At 42.1% G+C, this 26,406-nt stretch overlaps 1 protein-coding gene across 2 annotated transcripts in view; it reads right to left on the minus strand.

Annotated features, from left to right (window-relative positions):
• NCOA7 (nuclear receptor coactivator 7) overlaps nt 1-26,406 on the minus strand; it is a 52,599-nt gene that overhangs the window by 10,962 nt on the left and 15,231 nt on the right. The window contains exons 2-8 of one of the 2 annotated variants that reach the window (XM_010562508.1): nt 20,310-20,389; nt 19,332-19,439; nt 17,812-17,913; nt 16,653-16,778; nt 14,120-14,304; nt 11,621-12,687; nt 9,965-10,133 (exon numbers count right to left, since the gene is read on the minus strand). In XM_010562508.1, coding sequence (XP_010560810.1) covers nt 9,965-10,133; nt 11,621-12,687; nt 14,120-14,304; nt 16,653-16,778; nt 17,812-17,913; nt 19,332-19,439; nt 20,310-20,348 — 1,796 coding nt within the window. In that variant the 5' untranslated portion in view covers nt 20,349-20,389. Of the gene's footprint in view, nt 1-9,964; nt 10,134-11,620; nt 12,688-14,119; nt 14,305-16,652; nt 16,779-17,811; nt 17,914-19,331; nt 19,440-20,309; nt 20,390-26,406 lie in introns of those variants that run through there. The other variant, XM_010562509.1, reaches the window with a different exon arrangement.

Here is a 26,406-nt window from a genome sequence, read left to right on the forward strand (position 1 = left end):
GAACACCTGCCTGCCCATGGGAAGTGCTGAGTGAATTCCTTGATTTCCTTTACCTATTAAACTGTCTTTATCGCAGCCCACAAGTTTTCTCACTTTTCTGATTCTCTCCCCCATCCCACTGTGGGGGGAATGAGCAAGCGGCTGCGTGGGGCTTAGCTGCCAGCTGGGGTTAAACCACAGCAGTCCTTTATAGTGTCCAACATGGGGCACAAAGGGGTCGAGATAACGACAGATTTGATTGGAACATTCTAGATCAAACTTATAGCTATTATTGCTGTTTAGCTATTAATTGGCAGGCTCCTGTGCTTGCCATGGGGCTTGCTTGCCTCACTGTGTATTAGAGTCTTGTGCTCATTCGTGGCTGCTTTTTGCTTTTGCTGCTTGCTATAGTGCTTATCATCTCACTCTGCTGTGCCTGGGAACATTTTGATAACAGCAATGGCCACGTGCCTCGGCTGGCAGACGGCCAGGGCACTGCTGCTGTTTCTGCGCTGCTGTACTGGACAGGCTGGAACTCCAGCGTGAACTCGAGTCAAAGGGACTGGGACCTGTGGATGAGTCCACGCGGGAGCAGGACACCCCAAAGCGTCTGTGGCTGCGGTTCCACACCAGAGCAGCTGCATCATGAAGGGTCTGTGGCCGTGGTTCTGTCTGTGCTGCAGCAGTGATACCTCTGAAGGGACTGCGGCCCAAGGATAAATCCAAGCCGGAGCAGGGGCAAGGGGAGGAGTTCATTGCAATGTTAAACCCTACAGCCTGGCCCAAAGGGCCCAGGGGTGGAGGTCATAATGTCATACCTTTAAATTGTTGTAACATGCAACTCAAATCATAGGTTACAGGAATTACCAGAGCAGGAACAGCCTGCACCCATGGAGGACAAGCCTTACAAGAAGCAGTGCAAGTGCAGCAGTGAGCCGACCTGAGCTGGCTTTGGTGCCCAGTAACTCGGCACAACACACCGTCTATCCTGTCCTGAGTGACCACCGTAACAGATGGAGCCCAAAGTCATGGACTAAATGAACTCAATGGACATTTTATGGGCATTTGTGGACATTTTAAAGACATTTTATAGGGGTGGTCCATAGACTAAGGGAATGATATCTGTGTATTATATCAAAGGATGGAAAGGGGTGGTGGTTAATGAGGTTATACTGGATAGTGTGGTAAATGAGCATGACGTAAATGATGTGGAATAAGGGATGGAGAGTGTGCTGGTTTTGGCTGGGGTAGAGTTAATTTTCTTCACCCTAGCTGGTATGGGGCTGTGTTTTGGATTTGTGCTGTTGATAGCACAGGGATGTTTTCGTTCCTGCTGAGCAGGGCTTACCCAGAGCCAAGGGCTGTTCTGCTCCTCACCCCACCCCACCAGCGAGCAGGCTGGGGGGGCACAAGGGGTTGGAGGGGACACAGCCGGGACAGCTGACCCCGACTGACCCAAGGGACATCCCAGACCATGGGACATCATGCTCTGTAATATAGAGCTGGGGGAAGAAGGAGGAAGGGGGGGACATTCGGAGCGATGGCGTTTGTCTTCCCAGGTCACCGTCACATGTGATGGAGCCCTGCTGTCCTGGAGATGGCTGAACACCTGCCTGCCCATGGGAGGTGGTGAGTGAATTCCTTGCTTTGCTTTGCTTGTGTGTGTGGCTTTTGCTTTACCTGTTAAACTGTCTTTATCGCAGCCCACAAGTTTTCTCGCTTTTCCCCTTCCGATTCTCTCCCCCATCCCACTGTGGGGGGAGTGAGCAAGCGGCTGCGTGGGGCTTAGTTGTCAACTGTGGTTAAACCACAACAGTGTACTATATTGAAATTAAAATGAACACATGCAATTTCAAACAGGAATATGATAGTGGATTCACTGTACAGGAAGTTGAATTGCCAGCAAAAAAAAAAAATCAAACCCAAATTAAAGAGGGCAGATGGAAAGCTAGTAAGTACTTATGACACTGGATCTTTCTCCAGTTATTCACCAGAAAGTTTTGTCCAGCAATTCCTTGATCAACACAAACCCAGAAAAATCTTACAGAAATTTAGACATTTTCCCCCTGCATTTCAAGTTACTTGGATCTATATGTATGCACAAATAATCTTAAAACACCATTTCAGCACTGCTGGATTCTCTTTGGGGTCACTAGTATAATTCCAGAGATTTTTCCAATTGAGTCTACATTTTTTGTTCTACACTCCTACCAATGAGGGCTAGAGTTTGATGTCAGTTCTAACTGCATGAACTGGCAGCCCTGAAATTGTTGCCCACTCATGACAGCTACACTAATTCACAGTCAAAGTGAGATATTTGGAGGTGCTTGACTCACTTTGGCCTCAAGAAATTTGGATCCAATTTCCGCTACCCTCAGAAAGAATAAAGGACTGACTTTGCTTCATCATGGAAATGCCCTCTTAATCATGACAAAGGAACAAATTAGCATTGCCATCAGTTTTTTCTCTTCTCCTTTGCATACTCACAAAAGCTTCTGTGGTGCATGGCTAACATGTTCTAGCAGAGTTTAAAATTTTGTTATCAAATAAGAACTGTACCTGTCAAACATTTTTAATATATACAGCCAAATATAGTTTTAGTACAATTGTCCTAAATTTGTGAACACCCAACACTAGGTTCCTGAGGCATCAACAGCCTCCCTTCACCTAGAACAAGTAAGGTAGCTAATGTTGATATCCAAGTAAAAATTTCAGCTACTGCTCGTTCCTCTGCAACAAGACACACACAAAAGAGATCAAGGTAGTACTGTGCAAACAATCAGTCTTTGGGATAGTTCTTGCCAGTAACTGCCTGGAAAAGACTAAAAGAGGGTCACGTTCCCATTGCCAAGGGTTGCCCTCTTTCTTTGTGAGAAGCCACGTGATTGCTTACAAGTTTGCATAGATCTAAAACCAGTAAACTATGGAAGGCACTTCTAAAAGCCGTAACACCTCATTTTAGTCAAGAGCTTTTCTAACTCCGGAAGTTTTCCCACATCAATAGGTGCAACTCGTCACGCCCCACTCCACTTGCTCACAGAAACTTCAGAAAGAGCAATATGATCATCTCTTTGCTAACTAATGTGAGTTTTAACTGAAAGACACATTTAACTTGAGCACTGTGTATTTTATGTGCAGTAGTCCTAGTCTGGAAAACGAACTACTTAATTCCTACAAAGCCCTATGAAAGAACAATAAAACTAGTGGTTGCTGCTCTCTGGCTAAGATCAGTTTGAAAGCATGTTCATGGTGGGTGAAGGAGAGCAGCATACTCTCATCTCAGAATTGCAGAACATAGTTAGGTTGAAAGGCACCTCTGGAGATCATCTAGGCCAACTTCTGCTTATAGCAGAGCTAACTTCCAAGTTAGAGGCGGCTGCACAGTCCTCTTGCAGTTGTGGAAATCTCCAACAGAGATTCCATAACCTCTCCGTGCAGCCTGTTCCATGCATAACTAGTCTCATGGTTTTTTTCTCTTCTATCTAATCACAATTTCCTGTAATGCATGCACCATGTGACCTCAGGAGGGTCTGGCACCATCCTACTTTTTTTTCTTCCCCTCTCCCTGCTTTTTTTAACCATGTGTCCAAAAGGAAGAGGGGAGTAACCACCACCCAAGCTGTTGGCTATGCTCTTCCTTACGCAGGCCAGCAAGAAGCGAAGCCTTCATTACTGCAAAGACACACTGCTGACTTATGTTGAGTTGGCTCTCAACTGCCCCAGCTCCTTTTCTGCAGAGCTACACCCCCGGCCACCCGTCCTGAGACTGTACCACTGCAGGGACTGCTCCACCCCAGGTGCACAACTTTGCATTTGCCTTTTCTGAACTTCCTAACGTTTCTGTCAGCCCATTCCTCCATTTTGAGGTCCCTCTGAACAGCAGCCCTGCCCTCCAATGTATGAACACTCCCTATTTGGCATCATCCCCCAAAATGACAAAGGTGTATTCTGTCCCAACGTCCATGTCACTGATGAAGGCATTGAACAGCATCAGTCTCCAAGGAATATCACTTGCACCTGGCTACCACTCAGACTAGCTATCAACCCTTTGAGCCCAGTGGTCCAGTTATTTTTTCACCCAGCTGGTAGTCTACCTGTCCAGGTCACATCTCTCCAATTTGGCTATAAGTATACTATGGGAGGTTGTGTTGAAAGCCTTACTAAGGTCATGGTAAAACAACAATCCCTTACTCTCTCCCTGTTCACAGCGCTACCCATCTCAAACAGAGAAATCATCTGGTTGGTAGAAAAACTATTTGCCCTTGTGAATCTACAACAGCTGCTCCTGATCACGTCTTTCCCTCCATGTGCTTGAAAATGGAGTCCCTAAGGTCACGCTTCATAGTCATCCCAGGGACTGAGGTGAAGCCGACTGCCCTGTGCTCCCACAGATCCTCCTCGATTTTTCTGAAGACAGTTGCAGCATTTGTCTTTCCAATTATTAAGCACCCCTCCCAGTGATCATAACCTTTCAAAGGATGATAGAAAGCAGCCTTGCAATAACATCAATCAACTTCCTCAGTACACTTAGAATATTTCCTGTCAGGCCCCACAGACCTGTATATGCTCAGTTTATTTAAGTAGTCCATAACTAAGTTTTCCTCTACAATGGACAGATGCTAAATAAATCCAGACACTCCAGATTTAAGAAGCAGCAGCATAAAATGAGAAATAGGTGACTGCAGAAATGAGGTCATTCTGAAAGGGGATGCAGAGCATCCCTTCTCTGTTAATAAAATTATAACATTATGCTATGGTAGTATTTCCAAGCTACCAAATTGGAAAAATTGGAGACAGTTTTTAAATTGGAAAACCACTGCTTGAGGAACTCTCTTAAAGCCAACTTGACAGCTGCAAGGAAATTTATCCTAAAACTCAATAGCTGTTGTGGTGATCACATGCTTATGAGTGTGTCATGCACTAACAGAGAAACATCAATAAAACACAAAGTACCTGGAAAGGAACAACTACAGAAACCTGAAGTTAGTCACTCCAGAAAGAAATTATTCAAAAGGAAATTATGATAACAGGAAACTTTATTTTTTTTTAAAGAAAAAAAGCAAACTAGGAGACACAAATCAAAAATGAAAGACGGAACACTGATTAAAGAGACCCTCCCCAGCTGTAGCCAGATTAAAAGGAAAGTGAATATGCTTACAAATATATTCATAATAACACACACACAGAGGGCACAAAAATGTAAAAAGAAAAGGATATACATTCAGTAGAAAACTAATTTTGGAGAGTACAAAACGTGACATAAAGATCATGACAGCAAAGTGATAAAATCAGTGTAAGACAAAAGCTTCGTGGAGCATTTATGCCACTGCATTGCTTAGTAAACTGGGCACAATCAGCTGCCTGTGTGAATGCATCTGAACAGGGAAGCACACTCTGCAGAACAGTAAGCAGAGGCTGTGCTTGCAGGATGGGACTTTACCCTTGGCAGAAGGATCCCAGAGACCTGGGATAACGGCTGTGAATTTTGGAGCAAGAGCTCCACACCAGCACACTGATGACAATACTTAGCGCAATCTCTGAACGTACCAGGAAAGTCACATTCAGTGGAAGAAATGAGATTGTGTTTAGTTTGATTGACACTGGTGATCACTGCTGGAGTACTCTGCCCATCTCTGGTGCGCCATTCCCAACTCACGCTCAGGTGTTGCTGCTTAGAGACACAAGACCAACTGGCGTACAGCAAGAGGCAAAAACAGTTACTTAGCTTACAAGAGCAATACCCTGTGATTGCATACAATAAGAACTGAATCCTGGTAATACAGACACAACCACAACCAGCGACCGGAAACCAGAAAAATTAAAGTAGGTATATAGTGCACTGAAAAAGAGCAAAGGCAATTATCAATAAAATACACCAGACAACTTCTCAAGCTACAGGTGATTTTGCAGGGGGAAGCATAAATGATTTTTCTTCTAAAAGATACACTTTAATTTAGGAGGTCCCAAACTGACATCATTACCACCACCATTTCTGTTGATATGGCAGCAATATCAGACTTTGATGGCAGAGGCAAACCACTTTTGCATAAATTAATGTCTTCAGGTCAGTCACAGGTGGGAACGGTGCTACTTCCAAATTAGTGTTTGGGTGGTGAGGGAGGGTTTTTGCATCCTGTGATACATGTACAAAGGCTCTAAGTCCAACCACAGCTCCTGGCCTAGAAACAGGACTTAATTCAAAGGAATCCTATGACTTTGTTATAAACATGCCTGACTAGATGATGATGATGATGATGATCCTTCATGAATCTTATGAGGGCTAAGGTACCACAAGCCCTCATATGCTTATGTGAGCTTATATAAACTTATATGAGCCCTCATTATAAGATACTAAGCTACAGATACAAACGGGTTTTCATAGGTTTCACCTGTATAGTTTGATATCTTATTTATCAGGAGTCTAGGAGTACTCTATTTGTAGAAGGCTACTTCAAAAGGAGCCTAAATCTAAGCTTTATGCTACCTATTCCATTCCACTAACAGGAGCATGGAAGAGTGATCCTTCAGCCTCAGGACCATCTTAATCATCATCCCTTTATGGAAAGCCTTGCGTAAGTGCACAGAAGCATCATGTAGGTATTGACTCCAGCTAGTTGTACTGCAAGTTCTTCCAGATCTCAGCTTCAACCATATTAACTACTGGGTGTTACGCACTAGATACTAACAGGAGTCACAACCAAGCAACATGTTGCTCTACAAAAGGAAACCCCACAGAAACAGTAACAGAAACCAAACCAAAACTCACCCAACTCCCCAGACCAAACCAAAATAATCAATTGGGCAGGAAGCTAATATTGAAAAAGAGAAGCAAGGCTCAACCCCTGTTCCTTTTCCTCCTTGAACATCTGCCTGCTCTCAAAAAGAAACTTCCAGAAGAACCGGATGCCCTCTCAGCAGCATGATCCCAGTGCAATGTCTTTTACATCAACATCAACGCAAATTATACATTCATAAACCAAGCCTGTCCGCTGAATTTATATTGTAGATAATCAATGAGATTAATTCTTGACTGAGGAACTAGTCAATGCTAAAATGAGTAAATTATTTGTTAGGACATGTGCTTATAAACAAAGAAATTCTGCGTAACTCTATCTGTCCCAGGGCAAGACATTTTCCTCTGCAAGACCTTGAGGATATCTGTGACATAATTACTGACCTACTACTACTCAAAATCCACTAGGGTGGATAATCTACATACCATTTAAGCATAAATCCATGTAGCAAGAGCATGCACAGACTTACCCTCTAATACTGTAAGCTATACCCATTGCAAGACTCCTCAACAAAAGAATCAATCTCCTTATTGGTGTCCAAAAGCATGGGTGCCTCTCTGCTCAGCTGAACCCAACAAGAAGCTGCCCTAGACTGAGTAATCTATTATATAAGGCAACTCGAGATGCCCATCTCCCCCGTTACGTGCTAAGGTGAGTGCTGCTGTGATCAAGCATAGTCACTGATTAACTCAGCTGCGTTGTGTGGGTCATGGGGTGACGCACGCTGGGACACTCTTGGCACCCGGGAAGCCACGTAGGAAGAGAGAAGACCTACAGCAGCCACAAAAGGCAAACGAGACTTAAGACTATTGACAGCCTTTATAAAGAATATCAGCCTAACAGTCTCCTCTCTCTATTAATAATGTTTCCAGAGGCTTCCATTAAAAAAAAAATATTGCAGTTTTAAAAGATAAGTATGCCTCCCCCCAGCACGGCTTTCCCACAGCCTGCCAAGCGCAGAAAAGCAGCAGCAGTCTGCAGATAGATGAGCAGCTCTGCTGGGAGCAGCGGGCTACGGGGCCCAGGTTGAAAATGGACCCATTTTCACAATGGATGACAGAAGTTGTTTTAACAGCAAACACTAAGAAAGCATGGAAAAATGTAATTAAGTGCAAATCAGAGAAAGACTTAACTTATACAGTGATCATAGACATGCACACCTACTTTTCACAATCTCAATCCAGGTTTGGTTTTTTTGTTGTTTGTGTTTTTTTTTAATTACTAAGAAACATTAAGATGCTACACAAGCTACTGTGACTGCACTGGACAGAAAGTGTTTTATTTATACTGCTTTATGGCCAATGAGACGAGAGTGGTATTCTTGATATTTTCATACATGACTATAAATTGCATTCCAAATGTTTTTATTCTTAGTAAATTATTTTGATATATTGTACCAAAAATACATTGCAAAGCTATCCCAAATGACCTACGTCCATGGCATTCTCAAGATGCAACACTGATAATTATATACTATGCAATACTGGTGCAAGAATATCACCAGAGGGTAGCAAACGATGCATTTTACTTTGGGAAGGCGTGCAAGAGTTTGGAGAAAACACTGACTTCTTAGGCAAAGACACATCTTGTATTAATATGAAGGAGTGGGTCTTGCATTTAATTTTTGCCCCAAGTTCTACATGAGCTTTTATGCACCTCTGCGGTGTTGAAACAGGCACGCGTGAATAGCACCAAAATGACCCAATCTTATACTACATTCACCAATAATTTTGATCAAGATCAGAACAGCAGTCCCAAGAGCAAAGGTCTGGCCTGTCAGCCAGCACAGCCAAGCGCTGCTGCAACAGCTCACTGCAGAAATTACTCTTTCCTCATTCTAAAAACTGAAGTATAAACCAGTTGTCCACACTTCAGTCTATACTTGGGTTAGGTCCCCTCACTATTCAGAAAATGACAAGCAGAGAAGCTGTTTTCCAAGTTTGTGATAAGAAGCTTAATAGATTTACCTGTTGCACAGAGCAACAGAGACGACCTCAGTTCAGCTCAGCAGCCTTATTCAACATTAGATACACTATCCCCAAAGCAGCTAACTGACCTTGTGTTATATTACAGCATCATTCCAAATCCTTGAAGTATTTACTCATGCTTCAACCTAGAATTTTCTGAACCCGCCCTTTTGCAATCCCTGAGGAGCCAAGGACTGGGTTCAGCAGATAGCAAGCAAAACAAAAGCTATCTTCAGCTACACTCCCAATGGACACATTCCAGCTGGATTAAACCTCTTCCCCTCCTCCCCTGGGTCAGCAACTTCCACACTACTGGTCTGCTCAAAACACTCTTTTCTAAAATACAGGAAATAAACACTTAAATCAACACACATGCTAAAAATCTGAAAATAAAATTAAACATTCTGAAAAATTATTACAAAAAAGAAAAACATTGCCTGCGTCTTAAAGAGACACCTCTGAGATTGATCACCAGTTCAGATTCTTCCTTCCTGGTATCTAATTTACCACAAGTGTGATCACTGATTTCCCTGTTTTGGTTCATCAACAGACTGGAGAGTTGCTCTAGCTGCCTTCTAGCAAAAGAAGGACCAGGGATTTGATTCCTCACAGCCAGTGAAAATTCTTGGGTGATTCATGTGGAAAATCACAGACCTTTTTTTTTTTTCCTTCTATAGTACTATTTATGCATACTTACACACCTACAGGCACATAAAACATTTAATGGATTTTATCACGAAGGAAGGGACTTTTTTTATGGGCTTGAAGGCTGAAACAGCCACACCCATTCAGTTAGGAGTTTCTCCCTTTTCCACATCATGCCCTTTGCTCATGTGAAATACATATTTTTTAGCACTGGCACCTTAGTGGATTACTTGCCTCTCTTGCCACTGCTCCCTTTTTCCCCTCTCCCTCACCTGCTAGACTACAGCCAAAACCCAGATCATCCCCCAGTGCTTTTATCATGTTAGCTGCGCTTATATCCCTCTCTTCATCTTCCAAATGGCACCTGATCCCTTCTTCCTTCCCACTGGGAGCCATGTTAGATCAGCAACAAACACTGCTTTATCTCTCTGGCATGGCACCCCTCTCCCCATCTTAGCATCCTTGCTGCATTTCACACCTTGGACCATGTAGGGAAAGTCAGATTCAACTCCAGAAAGCACTAGACATTTAAAAAAAATAAGAGACAAACATGTTTTCGTGCTATGCACTGCAGCTTACCTTTCCCGTGGAACAGCAAACCAGTACTCTGGTTGCTTTATCTTTTTGCTGTACTGTTGAGACATGGTGGTGCTCTGAGACGCAAAGGACTTTCTCATGGGCTTGCCTACTTTAATGCACAGAAACATTGGAGGAGTCTTGCTCTTCTCCTCTTTTGAAGGAAGCATATCTGAATGAGAGACAAAAGAAATGGGCTGCTTACAGGAAAGTACAAATACTGCAGCTGATAAAACACTGTCACAAAGATTAACAATCTTGTGCAAAGGAATACTCAGAGGCACCGTATACAGAATTAAACCTGACATGTCATTCAATAGCAAAACTGGTTTAATAAATCCTTGTTTATCCTAAACTGTGGCCATTTATTCCCATTTCGTCACAGCCTGTATCCCCCTCAGCTGTACAGCTATGTACAGAACAGCCCTGTAAAGCAAATCAGTAAGAAGATCAGGGTGGGTGCAAACTGCAACATGAAGCGGGCAAATAAAGGGGACAGCGTTTGACAGGGTCCAGGAAACCCATCCAGTCAAAGGGTAACCCCGCACACACACACACACAAAGCCCCATCAGTTCCTCAACTCTGACAGCCAGCCATACAGACACCTTCTGTCTGCACAAGACAGGGTCAAACATAAGAGCAGTAAAAGTTCCTTAAACTGCTAGTGCGACAAAAAAATTGCTTATTAAACTATGGCCTCAATCACACTGAAGTTGCCCCATTCACTTTAGGAGTACGTATACAGTCATTTTTTTTTTTTTTTCTTCTCTCCCAATGAGAATGACCACCAAATACAACTAGCGAGATATAAACCCTTCCAAAAGAAAGGAAAAATCATTTTAAGAACAACTGTTTTTAAAGTAAAGACTTCCACTCTTATCATCCCCCACCACCTGGTATGAATCAAGGGTATGTCTACTGGTTCATTAAACTACCAAGAGAGGAGCATCAGTGCTCCAGGATGGACTAGTGCTTAAAGGCACTGGGCTGTAGCAGAAGTAGTAATATGTGTACACACTATCTAAACTGAGATTTCATTTTGTTATATGCTTTCCAGTAACAGCCTGAATTTTATTTATGATAACCCAATCAGACCAATCAGGACAACATGGTCAGTCAGTAAGACTCTACATATATTCCTGTTTATCACTTCTTTAAGGGTTTCCATAGCATGAAACACACCAGACAGATGCAAATACTGTCAAGTATACTTTGGTACCTCCCTTTACAGCAATGCACTACTACTTTGGATGGTATCAGAAATACACTGACAGACTTCACTGAAGCAACAAAAGTTACCAACCCAGAGTGACAATTCCTAGGCCATGAAGTGTCCCTGTCAATACTGCAACTGGATGACATTTCGCTATCCTTCTTAAAGCCAGTAAACAGAGGTGAAGATTATACAAACAGTGATCACTGAATATGGAAAGAGCACACAAGCTACTTATCAAACTAGAAGCTTAGGGAATTTGAAAGTCTTTTTTTTCTTCTAAATAGCAGATAATATAAAAATATAATATAAGATAATTAAAAAAAAAAAAAAAAGACCAGATATTATAGAAAGAGGGAATTTAGAGCAGAAGGCTATCAATTCAAAGGTTACCGTCATAATGCTGTCCAAGTCTCAGAGGAAACAAGGATAACCAGAGACCTACCTTCAATTGGCACTTGAATTTTCTGCAGCAGCCACAGTCTGATTTCTGATTGATTGTCTAACTGTGTTTCTTGACAGGTCTTGTCTATGGCTGGTACTAATGAAGAGTCCACAGACTCTTTCAGATCCTTTTCCTCTGCTGCTGCTGAGCTGATTTCTAATGAAGGTGCTTTCCTTTCAACACAGCAGGAATCAAGCTCCATACTTTTAACTGTATGGACTTCATTAGCTTGGGACTTTGAACAGCTAAGTGTAAGGTCTATGCCAATTGCTTTACTGTTTTCACCTTTCTGGATTTCAGCCTTGTGTAAGTCTTCAGATGACTGAGACCCATTCCCATCTTTATTGAGGTAAAATTCAATAAGTTTATCTTTCTCTAGCTCTTTCTTAGTGTCCAATGCAGTCTCCACCTTACCTGTCGGGGAACTGACACATTTGTTTACTTCTGGAATAACATCTTGCTTTTCACACAGCTCTAAGTCTAAGTCAGCTTTAGGTTCAACACTGTCCTTTTTTTCCAAGGAATCAACTGTCAAGTGCTCCTGGACTTCTGTAGTGGGTTTGGTTACCTGCTGCTTAGTTCTCCCCAACTCCCTGGGGTCAGCCAGCAAGCCTTCCATTACTGAGATTTTCCTGTCCAACCCTCTATCCATACGAGATGACGTCTTTTCCAGCTCAATGAAGTCATCCTCTCCTTCTCCCAAAAGGGATTTTTCTTTGGTTTTGATATCTGAAGCATTTTTTTCCCCAGAAGGCTCTCTGGCACATGGATCCACAGCAAACTTTTCCAAATGTTCAGTGGCAGTGATGTTGCTGGGAAATTCCAGTGACTTTGATTTGATTGAGCCTGTACTCTCAGATGACTGAAGAACTTCAAAATCAGCAGACTTTTCCTCATCTGAAGGCTTTATCTGTTTGGCACCCAGAGCAATGGATGGATCCCCATTCTGCTGCCTCTTTTCCTTGCTAAGGGATTTGAATTTGCTGAAAGGATTGATATCTTTCTCACAGGATAGGTCTTCCCATTCTCCTGGCCTGTACAGAGGACAAAGATCCTTTGGTATGTCACTGTCAGGGAAAATGATGGATGTACATAGGATGTTAAAAGCAAAATGGAAAACAGAAAAAAAAAAAAAAGGAAAAGAAAAACTAAATAATATACCAACTTAACTTAAGCTCTGAAACTCAATGAAAAATTACCTTCTCCAAAATAAACATACATCAGTGGAAATAAGCGACTTTAAAGAAAATGAAGAAAAATGCAGAAAGGATAATACGGAAATAAAATGAGTAAACCATTGGCAGAATACGCCACATGGGTGAAGAAATGGTACACATGTAACAAAAATGTGCAAGTCATCAGAAGTTCTGTAACTAAAAAACCACAGGACATGTATTTAGCTGCTGGAATTTCATTCATACCATATTAATATTGTTATTTCCCGCACCTGACAATGAGTCAACCTCTACAACCACCCGTGCTGCCCTAGTCAGTACAAATGTATTTTTGTGAAGAAAGCAAATCGGAGATAAGCTGTACCCTGTTTGAACATGTTTACTGCAAAACAGTAACAGGCAACAGAGTTAGAGGTTTTTTTCTTTTCTTTTTCTACATTACTCAAATGTACTGTTTGAATGCAGACTTCTCCAAAGATTTCTTTTTAAAGCAGGACAATCATAAAACATTTCAAAATGGAAAATTCTTAAAAACCTAACAGCATACAACTTGAGCTCTTCATCGCTGCTAAAAAGTCTGAGGTGAATGAGAATATGAGATTCTCATCACTTAAAAGCTACTAAGAAGTTACTAAACACTCTACTAATGAGTGTACCAAGTATCCAGAAAGTTTTTCTTGAAATGAGAAAATGGAGGGAAGTAGATGAATTTTACTGATCAACAGGTGTTGCCTGTAAGGACAAAAACTTGCTTAGAACAAATATGTAAGCAGTGCCTAGACTATGCATAAATGAGAGTAGCAAACCCCAGAAAGTCTATTATGTATTATAAATTATAACTATCAATGCATTTCTGGTTCTGAAGTGGAAGTATTCCACAGACTGGTGTTTCTGTAAGTCCTGAAGATGACAGTTAAGGTGCCGTTATCTTCATAAATTTTAAACACTCCTCTCAGAACAGTCCTGGTAACACAACAAATGATCCAAATCTAACCCTCTTCACTTCCACTGAAATAACCCTAGAGATGGCTCAGTACAAGAGCCCAACCATGGCACGCCACCAGTGCTTTTAATTACTGTTTTTTACTGGTCTCCTTTGCACTTTGGTTCTCATATTCATGACCCATTTCTCTTTACTGCCACTGGTGTTCTAAAAAGAAAGCGGAAGACCAACACAAGTGAATCACTCCTTTGCTGGCACCTTCCTCCCCTGATTTGTTTTATTCTGCTGCATTAAAACTCTTCCCCTCCATTCCCCCACCTCTTTTTCCATGGCCCTTACTGAAAATCTGTAAACATAAGTTCAGGGAAGAGCAGTCCTTACGATGGCAATGCATCTTTAATCTTCATGTGAGAGATGTCATTGTAGAGAGCTATTGAGACAACCTCCTCCATGGGGCAGATGAGTCCATATTCTTCACAGCCATTCTCAATTACCAGAGGATCAGACTTATGTGGGTCAAACATGATATTGTTGGGAGTTACTATCATGACTCCTCCAACTACACCCTAAAATAGGAGAAGGAAGAGTTAGAAGATCACATGTAATTCACTTACCATTTGGTATTGGATTTTAGGCAACTATCCTAAAAAGAAAAAACCTCTCTTGTGCCTCTTTATACCCTGTCATGCAATGTTTGCTAACAAAACATTTTGGTTTCCAATTGCATTAAGTCTGACATTGTAAGGAGAGCAAATTAAAAAATGGCTTAGTAACACCAAAGTTCCTGGCCGATAAGGAAGAACATCCAAACTATTCAACTTTCAGTGCTGGCTGCTACAAGCTAAAACTGCAGATTGTTTATCAATCAAACCTCAGACAAAAGAGTAGTGGATTTAAAAAAAAAAACAAACAAAGGTTCCTTTTATTCTAGATACAGCCACCTTCATTTGATACATGAATTTATATGCAGCCAGCACACCTGAAGGCAGTCTTACTCATGGAAATGTCAAGGTTAGTATGCTAAGCTAGATTATAGGTCCCCGTGATAATACTCTACCAGAGGTACATGCAAAAAACTTCTTTATATAGGGACCTGATATGAAACAGCTTCTCCTTGATCTAGAAGCAGCTTCTACCACTGATCCAAGCAGATTTTGCACAGCTGTAGAAGACATTTAATTCTTCAAAACGTGCTCTAGCCATGGATTCGATAACACATCAGCCATTATTCAGCATCCAACCCATGGCAACTGACATTTTTCAAGGTTTACAAAGGAGATTTCCATTGTCTTGCTCCTGCACCCTCTCTTCCAGACAAGCTACAAAATTCACCAGACCAACTCAGAAGCTGTGCGTAAATCATGACATCTGACAAATAGGAGCCACCGATCAACAGGAATGACCTACACTGTAGGTACTATTAATTATCCAAGGTCATCTGCAAAGCAAGCCAAGGAAGGCTAACAAATAGGCAGGTAAAGGACCACAAGCTTGGTTTGGTTTTTTTCAAATCGGGGAGATGCCAAGCTGATGGCTTGGCACTGGCGAGTGAGTGTATGTGTGCCTGCTCCTTTGGAAAGCAAAGTCTGTATGTATTTCCCATTTGTTTCTCCTGTATGACTGATGTACACGTGCCTGGTTTGTGTCTGGATGAAAAAAATCAAAATCACGTGCAGAGGCTTCTCCCACAGGTACGTAACTCTAGTTAACTAGAAGAGCTATATATCAGTAGGCTGTACCTCCTACCCAGCCACTGCAGGAAGCAAGGCAACAAGGGATTTTAGCTACACTGGCAAAGAAGCCATCCCCCTTTTGATTGTTCTGACTGCAAATTACTTTTTCAGTCCTGCAGCCATAAAATTGGCAATCTGTATCCTCTGCACCTAGCAAGCACCACATAACAAAGCCACAGTATTGCCCTAATTTACATGCGAGACATCAAGTAGTCCTTTACTACTTTCTACAAAATAGCAGACTGAAAAATTGCAGAGTGGTTAAATACAGTCTACATCCACTCGATGCGAAAAGAAGCCAAAACCCGTAGCTGTAAACACATCCATCTTACAAAAGTCAGGACTAAGGGAAAAATATGTTTAAACTACAATGGTTAGCATCTCCAGTGCTATAAATTCCAGAGAACTTGAAAATCCAAACATGCAGACATTTAACTGAAATCAGTCAACAAGAGCAGATAAATCAAAGTAGACAGTTCAAGAAGACAGTGTCTTGCAACCTTGAGAAGAAGAGGGTTAAAATACTGCCCAAGCTTTGTGCTTTCACTTCTAAAACAGCTGCTGTAAAATTTAGGGTTGCAGTCCCAGTGGGAACACATATGTTAGAAGAATGCTTGCAAGAAGAAAGAAAAAAAAAAAGGTTGTATCATGCAATATTTATCTTTTTATTAGGGTTTGCATGACATTCATTAGCAAGTGCAGAAGCAAGATGGACATATTTGGAAACACTGCTTTGGAAACAGTTAAAATTTAGCTTAAAGTCATAAATGAAATAGATAGGCATGTGCTCGTTTTATAAAGCTGTTGCACAATTTGATGGAACTGGACAACTAATCTTGACACGTCTTAACTCTAAAGTGCAGTTTTCTCTGTGTATCTAGCAATACACTCTTAAACAGATAATTCTGGTATGACATGGTAAGGGAATGAAGATGGGTAGAAGAGCTATTCTTTCATAAAGCAATTATCATAACAGATTAAACAATTGAAAGAACAAAATGATACAGCATATTACCATGGTACCAATAAACACAGCAGTGATAGATAAAGCCACCATAACATTTATGTTCTTCACAAACATGGAGCACGTTTGACTCCCTCAGTATTCATCTTTTACTTAGCCAAACAGATTTTGCTTTTAAAGAATCTCAAACAATGCCCAAAAGCCAGGTTTCACCTACCTTACCATCTGTGAAGTAACGACAATTCATTTTTAAAAATTTAACAACCACAGGCTCATCCTCTTCTGAAGTAGAAGACAGGACTCTCTCAACTGGTTTGAAGGCCTTTCTTGCCAAATCAGCATCCTTAAAAAAGAAAAAGTTCAGCGCAGAGCAACAGCACCAGAATCATATACTTTTAGATTTTGGGCAACTAAAAGGCCAGGCTTGACCAACTATTTTCCTTTTGCTTAAGGAGGAGAAGTGGTGGTCATTTATGTATGTACACTTCTTGCAGTATCCTGTATGGAAGAAAAACCTCATAACATTGTAATAAACCTCCATACAAATAATAGGCAAGAAATTAAAAAATGCCAAGGCAAGCCAGCTCTCCTTCTTAATGAGGTACTCTCATTAAGAGAGGGCCAGTACTGCCACCTCACCTACACTGAAGGCTTCTGCACACAGCGCACTGGTGTGATTCCCCATGCAGGTGGCACACAGGCATAAAACTAAGGTTAAACACAGTTATTCACTCATGGCTTCTCTCCACTTTCCTTTTGAAATTTGAAATGTCTAATTGCTTTAACATCAGCAGGTGGACAGCTAAACTGCCTAAAACTACTATGTAAAATCATCATGGCCAATCACCCTTCTATGGAAGATGAAAGATCAGCTATTCCAAGGCCTTTCACAAAGATGAAATCCCTCAACCTTGTCCATATAAGACAAGTCTATATACGGGTACCACCATAATATGCTTAACTAAAAAGAAACTGACTGCTCAGACTAAATTAACAGCCTCCGTGCTCAAGGATCCCAATGCAGGATCAAGGCTCTGGACTGCAGAGCAGCATAGAAATCTCCAGGGTGAAACACTAAATAATTCTTCATATTTAACTTTCTGCTCTTTAAAAACTATACACTATACCATTTTCAACTGCTTTGATAGAATCTGGGCCCAACAGAACTTGTACTGGGTTTCTACACTCAGAATTCCCTTAATTTGGAATATTTTTAAAGAGATGGTAAATTTTGTAGTACAGCAAATTAATGTTACTCAATACACTACAGACAAGGTCTGAACTGTAACCTCAAAAACCTGTTATTTACACAGCCTTGAATCTCAGCTTCAGAATCAGAAATTATTTTGTGAACAGTGAACCAATGTTTGACTTACAGGGAGTTTATCATATTCAGCATCTGATGATGAAGGAGAAACGGGAGCACCAGGACTGAAAGAAGACAGCCTTGCAGCGCTTGTCTCTGGCACAAAGAGAATCTAAATACAAACATATATGTCAAAACAGTGAGACACAAGCTTTAAAAAGTAATTCACTATAAATACTACGTTCTACTAGAAAGACAACCCAATATGGATCACTCGTGATTGCAATGCACTCCTTAACAACTACTTATTCTAGAGTCCTTCTTCATAGGTGGTGATGGCAGGGCACGTGCAGGTCTAATTAATCACAGGATCTACCTCTACATTTTGTTTTGCAGCACAGGCAAGAAAATATAACATTTTCCATGGAATGAGAACCTCCTTGGTTCCCCCCCCCCCCAAATTTACAATCCCAGGTTGTTGTGCGACTATCACAACTACAGAAACAGTAACTGTAAAATGACTATTAATAGTCATTAACTTCTAACAGGAAACTCTGGCCCAAAGAGAAGGCCACTGCTGAAGATGGGGGATTTTTAGTACTACAAGTTTATAACACTCGACTATAGGTTGTCTGTTTCCAAAAACATACTTGCCTCTCCAAATTTAAGAAAATATTCTTTATATGAACCAGCATTTTAGCATCACGTACTACATTTAAAAGAAAAAAGAACAACTTACACAAATACAAGTGTATATAAAAATAAAATGCTCTGTTTGAACTTTCACATTCCCTCACAGTGAACATCCCAGACTTTTAGTACAGCAGCATTAAAATTGCAGTACAGCTTTGGACCTCCACCCCAATAAAAACAGAGTCATTTGTTGCAAGTGTCAGAGCAAAGATAGATACTTCTATAGTTAAAAAAATGTTCACAGTTTAGTTTTAAACTAAAAATGTTCAGAAAAATAAAACCATTTTCCTTATCCCAGCTTTTGTCTGCTGGGTATTCTTAGGCAAGTCACGCCATCTCTTTGTGCCTCAGTTTCCCCATGTGCAGATCAGGACACTTCAATCTCTTAATGTCTGTGAAGCAGAAGTAGAGCTCTGCTCTTCATGAACCAGGTGTTAGCCTTCACATTTGCATTTCCATTACTTGACTCTCCCCAAAACAGTCTATCTCCATTTATTTCTCATCTTACAGAAGACTGACTCATCCCCAACGTAAAGGCAAAGAGCCATTTCAATTACTGTACTAACTCTCTAATGCTTTAATGTATTATATATAGCATTTATCTAGGCTTCCCAAGAACTCAACTCTCTTGCAACAGCTACATTACCCTCTTGAGCTTCCCAGTCATCTTTAAGCTTTAGTGCCAGTAAATAAATAACAAGAGTCAGATATGGCAATTACAAAGCTCCCCCCCCGCACTCCAGGTAACGATCTAGTGAGTTCCCCTTTGAGGGATTTAAATTACTGTCCATTATCCTTGTATCCAAGTACCTAAAAGATATGTGAAAGTAGTAAAAAGCTTTTAAATACATAGCAAATAATCAGGTTTCAGGTATTAAAAAAACATAAAAGATTTACCTGGCCTGGCACAATCGTCTGCGTGAAAAGCTTATTGAGCTCCACAAGCTTGTTTGGGGTGATGTTAAACTTTAATGCTATGCTGTTTATGGTGTCCTGATTTCCAGCCTGAAGAAAGAGTTGAAGCTTAAGATACCATAGTGAACACATTCAGCACACTAGCTGAACTAAAACCATCTAACAGACTGTTTGCAGAGAGTAAATTTGATCATCTCAACACACCCTCTGTTTAATAGCTTACATGATAAGCCAGTATCAATAAAAAGAAAAAAAAATATTCTCTCATACTATACACTAGATAAAATGGAGAGGTGTTACAGATGTCCCTCTCCTTTTCTCACAAAACTTTAAAGCAGCACCACCTTATTTCGAACTGGTCTGGCAACTGGGGAAAGGACACACACTGGAAAGTTCATTACACCTTCAGCAGTCGCAGCACACCAGGCATTTGTGCAGTTCCCAGCTGGGACGCTTGCCTTCCACAGTCGCTCTGCATGACAGAGAGAGGGGTGCAGCCCCCGTTCAGGGACCTGGCTGGCTCACACAAAGACTTTTTGGGCAGAACTAGTCCTCTGAGCCGCCACGGCAGCACACTGCTGCCCTGCTCCGGCTTAGAGAAAGGGGTCTCACATCATCTTGAGACCGAGCATAGGCCAACCACTTGACGACCTAAGCAATGCTGTGGAATAGAAGTATTTTTCAGAATAACAAAACCGATTCTCTACTGAAGAGCCACAGTGGAGAAGTAAAAATAGAACTGTCAGCTGTGAGAAGAGGCAGAAGACCTGGGTTGAACAGTGGCTCAGGATGTGGGCCTAGCTCTCCCCATACAATGATATTTGGAGCAATCCTTATTGAGATAAGTACAAACTGCAGCCAGTATTCACTGCTTTGAGCTTTGTGCCACTGGCTCCCTGTCGGCCTCAACAACTCCACTTTCAAAAAGCAGACAGGAACAAACCGCACAGCAATACTTACAGTATATTCTATGGTACCATGGGGTTTCTGAGAAACCATTTTTTTCTCTTTCTTTTCATTGCTTTTGTTTTGATTGTCATCTAAAGAGAAAAAAAAAATTATTCAAGTAATTGACTTCCAAGATGTTCACCTATCAACATGTTTTGAAAGAGATCTACAGGATGTGCAAATCACAGCTGTGAACAGGAACAAGAGAACACATCAAAAATATCTGTTAGGCCTTAAAATTGCACTGCAAGGCAAGCAAAACTTCATCAAGTACAGCAGGTTTAGTAATCATTCAGGAACTCTGCAAGAGTAATGTATACACGATACCATATCAACTCAGAACTGCTCCCGTGTTTTTCTCTGTGATTCCTATGCATTCACCTGTCAGATACAAGCACTTTGTGTGATGAGCTGCTGTCAAGGCTGGGGTAGAAACCAGCAGATGAATGTATGTGCTGCTACTGCATCGCTGCAACCACAACAAATACTGGTTAACCACCACTTCACCACCAGTACATCAAATTTTAAACTCTGAGGGTAAAAGCATGGCAAGAGTTCTGCAACACACACACACACACACAGTATACAGTCAAGCATCAGAAAGCATAAAAGCTTGTTCAGAAGACATTTTCCGTCAGCTGCAGTACGTAAAACTCACTGCACTTGCAGAAACCCTTGCAGGACCCGAAAGGCTCTCAGCAGCGTGAGCAGGGTAGCTATTTCCAGTTCCTACCGGAGCAGAGGGTGAGGGAAGCCAAGGATCGGGGCGGACGCCAGCTGCCCAGCCAGCCCCAGCCCCACGTACCTGGCGGAGGCGAGGGTGACACGCAGCCCCAGCTCCACGAGCGGGGCCGGGACGTGGAGAGGCCACGCATGGTTGCCCCGCTTGTCCAGCCTGCTTGGCCCCGGCCCCTCGGAAAAGTCCTGCTGCCTCCGTCAGGGTGCTGCAGCCCAGCCGAGACGGGGAGAGGCGAGATGGCGAGGCAGGGCTGGGCCCAGCAAAACCAGCGGCCGGGGCCAGGAGCAGGGAGACGCTGCCCGCCTGGGGGGAGCGTTCCCGCAGCCCAAGCCGGCAGCTCTGGAAGGAGATCGGGGAGGAAAGGATGGGGAATGGCAGCGCAGGGCTTCTGGCTCGCATTCAGGCTTTGCTGCAGCCTTTGCTATTTCCAGAGAGCCAGAGGCAGGTAGTAAAAAGAAGGGCGAGGACTCACCTGCCCCACTGTAATGTACACAAGAAGAAAGGAGGGGCCCACAAGCACGCTGCACCTGAGCCTTCTGCCCGCCCGTTTCCACAGCGAGATTAGTGCTGGGGGCTGCCTCGGCGTCTTCCAGAGGCTACACGGTCAGAGACCATCTCCTTCAGTCACGAGAGGCTCACGAGAGCCCTGAAGATACACCCGGGCGTTACGCCGGCGCACCTCACCCACTACCTGCCAGGGATGCGGTCGTGAGAAGTGCCATGGTGAGCGATACGACAGACAGCAAAGGCGTTCTTCCCACCGGACAGTAGAGGTGGAAAGCGCACAGGGACTAAACACACACAATTTAAGTGCATGTGGATAGTACACGTGGCATGAAGGGCAGAAGTAGGAAGAGAAGGCCAGGAAGACGCTGGCTTTTCCCTGTTAGCATTTTGGAACATCACCCAGACATTTCATCTCCGAGACTGGAGACACACAGTACCACTTTTAAAATTAGCATTCTTGCTGCCTTTTTCTGGCCAGCTGTATTTCTCCCATTGTCACACCATCTTCCTCAGTCTATGGTGAAGGATGGAAAAATTGGTAATGACAATGTTAGCAGGGCACAGTATTAAACCATCAGAAACACAACGCCATTACGACAGACAAAGAAGTGGCAAATACTGGATGTTTCCTTAATCCATTATTTATGTACAGCTGCCAATATGGACACAATCCTGCCTGAAGAAACTCCCTCAACTAACAACGAGTGAGTTCACGCCATTTTGCACTACTCAGGAGATGCCACTTCAACTACTCCAGGATAACTAGAACTATGTATCATACCCATGCAGGCAAACTACCTAAGCTGCCTGCGACCCATCACTGGAGAGAGACAAGAAAGGTTTACAGGTAGGCTTCATCTTCTAGTAAATCGTTTGGTCTAGCTGGAAAAAGTAGCTAAGTTCTCAGATGTATTAACTCCTGCTTAGCTCTGAAACAGCACACAAGTCAGGCAATAGTTAAGAACAACTATTTCATACTAACTAGACATGCGTTGGTTAAGACCTTGGTGTGGGTGGGGGCAATAAAAATGAAGTAGCCCAGAGAGATGTACAGAGGGAGAGAAAAAGATTTTGTACCTGCTGAATGTGAAACAATTAAGTCTGTGTATGTGAGAAATAACAATATGCAATAAAAGCAGTTTCTCTGCAAGGCTTATGATGTTTGGTATTAGCTAAACATTTTTGTTCCAAAGCTTTGTCTTTGGAAGGTGGGATGGCGATTGAGAGCTGACCAGGACAGCAATCACCATGCCACTGTGGCACAAGACGACCACAAAATACTCTAGCAGTATGGACAACTTTCTCCTCTACACCTTCCTACCTGGGAGGGGATGTTCCTCTCTCCCTCATCTCTCTCCCCGCCTCCCTTGTGAAATACACTGGATTTTTCAGGTCCTCCTAATTGCATAGGCTGCAAAGTTTGGAGATTAAGAAATACTATCCAGTGAAAAGTTATAACCTGAAGTACACTCTAGTTCTTGGCCAACAAGAATGTGGGTCTGTTTGTTTAGTAGGGTCCCCAACACGCCGTGGTGCAATACAAAAGAGTGAGTTAGATACTCACACATAGCTGAAAACCCAAAACTGTACAGACAAGTAGAAGAGAAAAAGTTCAGAAGACAAGCCACGTTTAGACTAAACATAAAATGGTCCTTCTTTTGCCAATAAAGGTTAACAAATCCTAAATAAGCCCAACAATTAGACAACTTGCTTTTCTTTCACATCTATGTGCAAGAATATATGTTATATAGCCTGTTTAGCTAAAGGCTAAAAGCAGTCACAGTCAGTGAACCTAGCTGTCTTCTGAAACCAAATTCTGACACTTCTTGTTTGGATAGTTTTTTCTTTTCTGCCCTGCCCCCCCCCCCCTTTTATTTTTAAATCCCACCAGCAAGGGGTTCTGGACACTGTCCTTATACTGAGCATAACTACTTGGCAGGCTTTGGCAATTCCAAACCACATCGTATCACTTTGAATAGTGAAAAGTCTTAACTAGTCTACGTTTTTAATTGTGCATATACCGATTTAAAATAATAAATTAAAAAATTCAGACCTTCAGAGGAAAAAGTTCCAATAAATCCATTAAATCTAACAGGTACTGCTAACCCCACTTACTGTACACGTAGCGAGGCCAAGGTCACAAATTATGCTTTACATGAATGGTTACAGCGGAGGGGGTGGAAAGCCTGGCAAAGCAAACAAAACACCACAATATACTATTTCCCCAGTTCCCTTATTCTCTCTCGTTTTTCCTTCAGGAAGCCAAACATTTTCTGACTTGATCTGAAGGCAGTTAGCTCTAGTAGTAGTCCCAAGGGCACCCAGAGCACATGCAGGCATGATGGAGTCCTCGGTAACCACACTTCTTTCAGACAGAACTAGATGGAAGAGCTGCACCTCTCTACAGGCTTTAAAATACATGCCACTGGCTACTTTTTGAACTTGGACATTTGCTTAGTGGTGAAGTGACTCACGGTTCTGCCTCCCAAGTTTTCCTACACTGCACGTACACTGAAGATGGGATCGTACAGCCATGAGAACTGACTAGGTGTTGATGCAAATTTGATCACACTGCATTTTTAGGAAAAGGGCAGAGTGGGTGGACTGAACCTCTCTGTGATTTCAGGAAACATGTAAAGTAAGAATTATATAAAAATAGTAAAATTAATAAGCAATGAGAAGAAGAATGCCAAGTGAGAACAGGCAAGAAAATACAGGCCTACTGAAAACAGACAGGTTTAAAATAGGAATTTTTCTGCCCTTATTGATATATTTATACCTAACTCAGTTTCCTAGCAGACTGTTCATATTTCATTTTGCAATGCTATGGGAAACTTTACAAAAAAGAGTTACCTAGGAATAATTTGGAAAGCAACTATTGAAGGAGTATGACAAAGAGGTCAATCAGTTTATCATCCAAAAGACCTTGACACATGATAGGAGAATTACACCTCTGCAACTATGTAAATAGCTGTATAAGTAGATAGAATAGGTCAAGAAGCATCAACAGAATCCCAGGCTGCTCACACTGACATACCACATGCCACGGCAAGACAATACCATCCCCACCAATGTTCCAGACTAACCTGCCGCCAGCCAAAATCAGCGTGAGGTTTTGCAGTGCTGGCAGTGACAGCTGAACCTGCCTGACAGTTCCTGAGCCATCAGGCTGATGTTTGGTAATGCAAGCAGTAATGCTGAAGTAAACAAGGGGCCAAAGGACTGACCACTTCCCACAGCAGGTAAACAAACTCAGTAGCCTGAGAGAATAGAGATAATGGCATACTTGGACCAAAAGTCCATTTTACTCATTAATCTCTGTCTTACCAAACACTTAGATGGCATGTAAATAGAGAAATCTTTCCCCTGACTAGCCCCCTTGGCTTCTAGAAATCATGGATTTCCCACGGTAGAAGAGCAGCATCCACTAAACTGCCCAGTCCCTTCAAGACCTCCACACTGGTCCTATGCCAATGAACACCACAGTACCGTGATGTCCTACATAAAGTAGTGCTTCCTTTCTTGCACTTTATACTCAATTAATTTCATTGAGCACCCTAATTAATGTTATTTTAAGGGTGAAAAAATAAATAGCCCTTATTCACCTTCTGCATACCATTCACAATGTCACAGATTTCCAACATCTTCTCTTACTTATTTCACTTTTTCAGACTGACTAATACTAGCATACTTTAGACTCCTTCCTATTTCTCTGATCATACAGGCTGTCCTTCTCGTTAGTTTTTCTTCTCCTACTATATCTTTTTTGCAATGGAGGAAGGAAAACCAAAAGCAGATTTTAAGATGCAAAAAACCCATTCATTTCTGCAATGACATAATGAGGGTTCCATTAAAACTGTAAGATACTAGTCATATTTTTCCACATTGCTGAGTACATCACTGCTGGTTTAGGAAATTCCAGTCCTACGTCTCTATGACAGGCTTGTTAGAAGCAATAAAACTATATTACTACAGTCTAGCCAAGCACTAGGACCAAGAAGTGAAAACCTGAAGGCAGCTTACAAGAATCTGAAATGCAATAAATTCAGGGGAGAACAGTTATCACTTGGAGTAACCTTATCAGAGTACTGATAAGAAATTAAGCAAATAAGGCTTCCTGGGGTAGTTCCCTTATCAGTGAATGAGGCCTGATACCAACTATCTTGACAGAGATGGAGTACAATAAGTATCACTTAAGTCATTCTAGTGAGATGCTGAGACCTCAAGAATATGAAAGTCCTGCTTGGGCTGGTAGACGAGGAAGGAGGAAGACAAACCAGTTTATCTGAACAATTTTTTCCATTTCTACTTTCTAGACTGACATTTTAATAACTTTCAGCAATGCTGTTATGTACAGGATGATTTAATCACATCTCCACAAGCACCTTTCTGGCTCTTCTCATGGCTCTCGAAGTAAACTGAACAGCATTCACATCAAAATTATTACTTTTAAATAAAAGGTCTTTCTTTCAACTCCTGTCAAGCGTGGGTGAACCCCACCACCGCAGAGGCCAGACCCGTGTTTTGGGACACCCTCCACCCACTCTGACATTCCAGCACTTACCAGAGGCTGCAGCAGCCTTCTAGGAAGAGACATTTTCCCAGCCCCATTCCCTCCTCTAGCCATCTGCAGCAGCTGGGGTGCACACCCATCAAAAGGTTTTTTGGCCACCTGAGCAGACCTACTTCCCTGAGGAAATGGCAGCAAGGTAGACACAAACACTCCCTGCCCAGACTGGGTAGTGGAGTGCTACCATGTTAAGAGGAGAAGAAAAAGAAACAAAACCAAACAAAAAACCCCCACAACATCCCACCATCTCAGGCATTTGTTTTTCTGTTCTGCTTCCCACTTTTCCCGCAGCC

The sequence above is a fragment of the Haliaeetus leucocephalus genome, unplaced genomic scaffold (assembly GCF_000737465.1).
Source record: "Haliaeetus leucocephalus isolate CR32 unplaced genomic scaffold, Haliaeetus_leucocephalus-4.0 Scaffold160, whole genome shotgun sequence".
NCBI classification, from domain to species: Eukaryota; Metazoa; Chordata; class Aves; order Accipitriformes; family Accipitridae; genus Haliaeetus; species Haliaeetus leucocephalus.